The sequence below is a fragment of the Nicotiana tomentosiformis genome, chromosome 4 (assembly GCF_000390325.3).
Source record: "Nicotiana tomentosiformis chromosome 4, ASM39032v3, whole genome shotgun sequence".
Taxonomy (NCBI): domain Eukaryota; kingdom Viridiplantae; phylum Streptophyta; class Magnoliopsida; order Solanales; family Solanaceae; genus Nicotiana; species Nicotiana tomentosiformis.
In genome coordinates this window covers 7,834,330-7,839,576 of record NC_090815.1, presented here as the reverse complement: position 1 = coordinate 7,839,576, position 5,247 = coordinate 7,834,330, and the positions used below count along the sequence as shown (strand labels likewise).

The 5,247-nt window shown below is 33.4% G+C and overlaps 1 protein-coding gene across 1 annotated transcript; it reads right to left on the bottom strand.

Annotated features, from left to right (window-relative positions):
- Positions 1-221: 221 nt before the first annotated feature.
- On the bottom strand, positions 222-3,658 carry LOC138909218 (uncharacterized). The gene is made up of 3 exons (XM_070200406.1): positions 3,219-3,658; positions 465-597; positions 222-365 (listed from the first exon to the last, which is right to left on the bottom strand). The coding sequence occupies exons 1-3, from the start codon at positions 3,656-3,658 to the stop codon at positions 222-224; spliced, it is 717 nt and encodes a 238-aa protein (XP_070056507.1).
- Positions 3,659-5,247: the final 1,589 nt, after the last annotated feature.

Here is a 5,247-nt window from a genome sequence, read left to right as displayed (position 1 = left end):
GTGCAATTGATAGCTCTGTACATCCTGCTTGTAGAAAAGAAATCTGCCACAGCTTCTAAGACTTCCTCTTTGATAGCAGGCCAAGCCTTCTTGAAAAAGTATGCATTGTATCCATCTATTCCTGGTGCTTTATATTCTCCAATGGAGCATAGTCCTTCATAAATCTCTTTCTCAGTTACATCTTTACACAAATCCATTCTCTGTTGTTGTGAAAGCTTTGGTCACTTCTGCATAACCAGCTTGTCTATTGCAGGTATTGAGTGAGCAGTAGTCCCCATCAGTGATTTATAGAACTCAACATTCTTCACTTTTATAGCTTCTGGATCAATTAATCTACATCCTGCAATTGATTGTAGTTCCTGAATCTGATTTTTGTGAGCTCTTTCCTTTATCACAGCTGAAAATTATCTTGTATTCGAGTCTCCTAACTTTATCCATTTAGATCTAGCTTTTTGTCTTAAGACTCCTTCTAGCATATCCCATTTTTCTAGGCTTTGGATAAGATTTGTCTCCTTCTCAGTCAGCTCATCAGTACAATTAGTATTGATGCTCTTTTGAACTATGAGAAGCTCGTTCCTTGCTGTATCAATCTTCTGTCTGATGAATTTAAACTCTTCAATATTAAGTTTCTTGAGAAATGGTCTAAGTTTCTACAATTTCATCCAAATGTCCTGCATTTTTCACCTGTGAATACCTAATTTTTGACCACTCCCGGATTCTATACTATTTTAGTATAAATAATTTTTCTAGGTCTAATCCTGATATTTTAAACTTTTATCTTACTCTTAATAGGTTTTATTTGAAAAAGAAAAATTAAATTAAAAATTACAAAAAATATTCACATTCTTAGAGTATAAGATTTGCTCCTATGTTTAAATAGAAGAAAATTTACAATATATATATATATATATATATATATATATATATATTTGATTTCTTCTAATTTTAAATGTAAGTTATAGTAGTATTTTTCTTAGTATAATTTAAACTATAGTGTAAATATTTAATTTTCTTATGTATATAATATTTAAGTATAAAAGTAGTTGACTAATATTTTTAGCTATGCATTTTACTTTCTCTTTTATTCATTTAAAAAAAAGTAAAAGTTATATATTTAAAAAAAAAGGCAACTAACGAGAAGAACAAAAAAGTAACAAAATAAAAAATATAAAAGATTTCTCCTATTAATTACCTAAACACTTACCCCATGACTCCCACTCTCATGTCTAGCACACACCCTCATATATTTTTTCAACTTATTCCCATGTAAACCAACTCCTTTGCACATTATAAGGTAACCACCAAAATTTTCTTTAAAAAGGGGGGAGGGACCGAAAAAATAAAATCTGAAATGAAGAGTTTAGAAAACATTTGACTTCTTGATCTTCTTTGAAAAAGCTTAAAAATATGGAGTTCAAACAGTGAGAGATACGAGTGGATGTTTGGTTACTACTTGGTTTCGGTTGTTCTCGGTGACATTGGTTCTCGTCACATACATCCCATTTCCTTTATTTGCTTGTCATTTTCACTTGAAATTTTTGGAGCTAAAGTTTGTACTAGTTTTTATTCTTATTAAAGAAACCTCGCTCTACAGGTTTTCTTCTAATCTTTTGCTTAATATATTTTAATGTGTTTGTCGGAATATAAACTGTAGATAGCTATTTAAGAAGAATTAAGATCTATTATGAAGTTGTTGTGTTTCCCTAATTTATATTTTATTTATTATTTGAGTTTTTATTTTTCTCTTAATCCTTGTTGTGTGTTTAAAAATATTATTTTTCTAAATCTTTAGCATGTCCTATTCACTGTTTCGAGGCTACTATATTCTTTCCTAGTTTTTGTTTTTGGTGTTAAAATGACGTTAATGCTAAATAAATAAGAATAATTTAATCCATAATATTATATATGATGTTGTGTTATTCATTAATAAGTAGTTTCTGAAGCTTAAAGTCAAGTTGACCATGAGTTCTTTAATGGCTATTAATTTACGACTGTATCATCATTCAAAAGAAAGTTTTACTTCCCTTCAAACATTTATGTAAGATCCTTGTATCATGTTTTGGATTTAGATTTTATTTTAATCCTGCTTTTATGTGTTGTTTGGAATATGTTTTTTTCAGTGTTATAAAACTCACGAGAGAAGTGGGTGACATTTCCATTGATTATTTTTTTTTTCTTAGTTTTATGTTGATCTTTCATTTATTGTGATTAATAGTGAATATCTATATTTGGTTCTATTTGTGATTTGATTTATTATTTTAAATATTCTTTTATTTTAGCATGTTCGGATTCTGATTTGGAGTTTCTAGACATGCATTCTTTTAGTTTGTTGATAATGATGCAAATAGAGTGGGTTTGCGGGAGAATACAATTCATTGAGCCTAGACACATTTCAAGGCTTTAAAAAATATATAATTATAAATGAGAGATAAGGGTTGCGAATTAATTCAAAGCTCGTTATAAGAAATAAAATAATTGTGAGGGAGCGAAATGAGCCATGAACTAATTCAAGGTTCGTTGCAATAAGTAATAAAATAATATTAAAATATATAATTAAATATCTCGAATCTAAAAGAGACAAAATAATTGAGATACTCTAAAACTCTAGAAAAAATTTATATGTACTTTAAATATTAGCCCATGTGTTCATACCCGAACTTTGGATTGATATGTTTAAGTAATAAAAGGATCATGTGCGCATTCCCGCGTCTTGATACCTTTAAATTCAAAATAATTATGTTTTAACCATATGTATGTTCCGTACCTTGGTTTAATATCCAACTTCAAAAAAATACCTTGTGTATGTATTGCATCAGGGTCCAAACAATTAATAAAATACAATAATTAATTAAGCGGTAGTAGGCAAACCACAACCAATAAATTACAAGAATAGTCAAAAATTGATTTAAGTCTTACATTTAGTCAATAAAGCGACCGTGCTAGAACCACAGGACTCGAGGGGTGCCTTACACCTTCTCCTCGGTCAACAGAATTTCTTACTCGGTCTTCTATTTTCGTAGACCATAAATTAGGAGTCAAACCTTCCTTTTGATAAGGGATTCAAGATAAAAGGTGACTTGGAACATCAAAACTCAATTCCAAGTGGCGACTCCAAATAAACAATCCCTTTTCAAAACGTCACTTCAATTGAAAAAACTCTTCTAACTCAGCCTCGTAATAGGTTAGGGTTGTGTGGCAAAAAAGAGGTGTGACAGCACCTGTATACTCTTTGACTCCGCACTTGCTGTACAATACTGAGAAAGTTTTCATGATCAACCCATATATTGAAGAACTTAGAAGGAATTCTCCTGTTGCCTTGGTCTACTGTGAATTTCAAGCTCATAGGGTTATGATCAGATATGAAAGTAACATCATACACAGTAGTGATGTGTCCCCACTGCATCATCCATTCATAATTGCCAAACATTCTATTGATTCTACTCCAGAGTCTGTCCATTCCATCTTGTTTGTTAGACCAAGTGTAGTAATCACCTTCGCATGCCAATTCATTAATACCTAATTCTTGTACACATTTTGTGAAATCATGAATCTCAGCAAGGTTTACTGGATTCCCATTGATCCTGTCTTGAAGCTGCAACACATATTTGAAATCTCCTCCAAGGACCCATGGTTTGTTGACCCCATGGCCGATCTCCATAAGATTATCCCACAATTATTTCCTCTGCTCAATAGTGTTGAATCCATAGACCATAGTAAGTAGACATTCTTGATCTCCTCTGATTCCATTAACTAGGCAATGAGCAGTTTGTGCTTCTATTCTTATTAGAGTAACTTTATAATAACACGGATCCTATATTATCCAAATTCTCGTATTGGTTGCACATGTGTAATTGTATAAAATTTTCCAGTCAGGGGCAATATGGGGCACACTTTCTTCATATTATGTTCCTTAACTCGAGTTTCTATGATACCAGCAAGCTTTATGTTTCTAGCTATGAGATATTTCTTCAGCTCTTTCTGCTTGTACTATTTATTAATGCCCCTAAAATTCCATATTAGCCAAGTCATAGAGTCTTGTGAGTGCCCCCACCTCTGTCATGAGGTAGAGAGGAGCTCACACTGGTACTCATGGACCCTTTATGGAGACTATTCCTATAACTAAGAGATGTCAGTAAAGAAAAATTTTCTAAGTTCATCATTGGACTTTCAACCTCTTTGCCTTTACCTGTTGGCCTCATTCTTGTAGCCTCATTTTCAGCAATCTCTTGAATCTTTCTAGTCTCCTGTGACAAGTTAGCTTCCTTAGTCACCACAACTAAGCTAACTTGTTCCTGTTGTTATGTTGTAGGAGTTTGTGGCTGATTCACTTTATTGGTAGTTTCAACCCCCACTGGTGCTTTAGTTCTCCATTCATATGTTACTTTCTTTTGTTCTCTTCTTCGTTTTGGCTGCTCATTCTGTTGCATCTTAGGTCCTTGTTGAGTAGGACATATGTGCCCAATCTTCTGGCATTTGTCACAATAATTAGGCTTCTACTCATACACCAACTGCCGTTAAAATTTTCTGCCTCTAGGATCCATAATAGCTATCTCTGTCGGCAGGGTCTTTGTTACATTAACTTCTATCAGCATCCTCTCATAGGAGATTCTTATTTGCTCAGTAGTACATTCATCTAAAAACAAAGGTTTTCCAATTTCACTGGCGATCTTACTTAAAGATTCATTACCCCAACAACTCATAGGTAGTTTAGGTAATATAACTTATAGAGGGATCTCAGCTAGAAATTCGTGGCTTAAATCAAAATCAGGTGTCCAAGGCTTTAGAATTATTAGTCTATTGTTAGTGGTGTGTGGCCCCTCATAGAACACTTTATGACTATCCACCATCGATTGGAACTTAATCACATAATAGCCTTCATCATGCAAGAACAGTTCAGGATCAGTAATATCTAGCCAGTGTCGCGCAATATACCTTTTCATTGCATTATAACCAGGATTGTCCCCAATTATATATGCAATCATCGTTGCACTCCATTTCTCCTCTTCTTCCGCCACATCTTGGAGTTCTAGTTGCACAACTGGTTGTCCATCAACAATTTATGAAGGTATGTATCGAAGTGTCATATCGTGTGTAGCTTCTCGATTCTACTGAAACAAATTCACCCGGGTTTTTGGCCCATCTCTGCTATGCGTGGGGATTACTGCTAGAATTGGTGCAGCATCAATGTTTGGTACAATGACTTCAGTTCTGCTTGTAGGATTAGTCTACTCCTTAGGGCTTTCAGTA

What these genes read in the sequence shown, in the direction of transcription:
- LOC138909218 (XM_070200406.1), bottom strand. Translation starts at nt 3,658, where the DNA reads ATGGAGATCGGCCATGGGGTCAACAAACCATGGGTCCTTGGAGGAGAT. An exon ending in CGGAGTCAAAGAGTATACAG is followed by an intron (nt 598 to 3,218) that starts GTGCTGTCACAC and finishes TAAATTCATCAG; the next exon opens with ACAGAAGATTGATACAGCAA. An exon ending in AATGGGATATGCTAGAAGGA is followed by an intron (nt 366 to 464) that starts GTCTTAAGACAA and finishes CACAAAAATCAG; the next exon opens with ATTCAGGAACTACAATCAAT.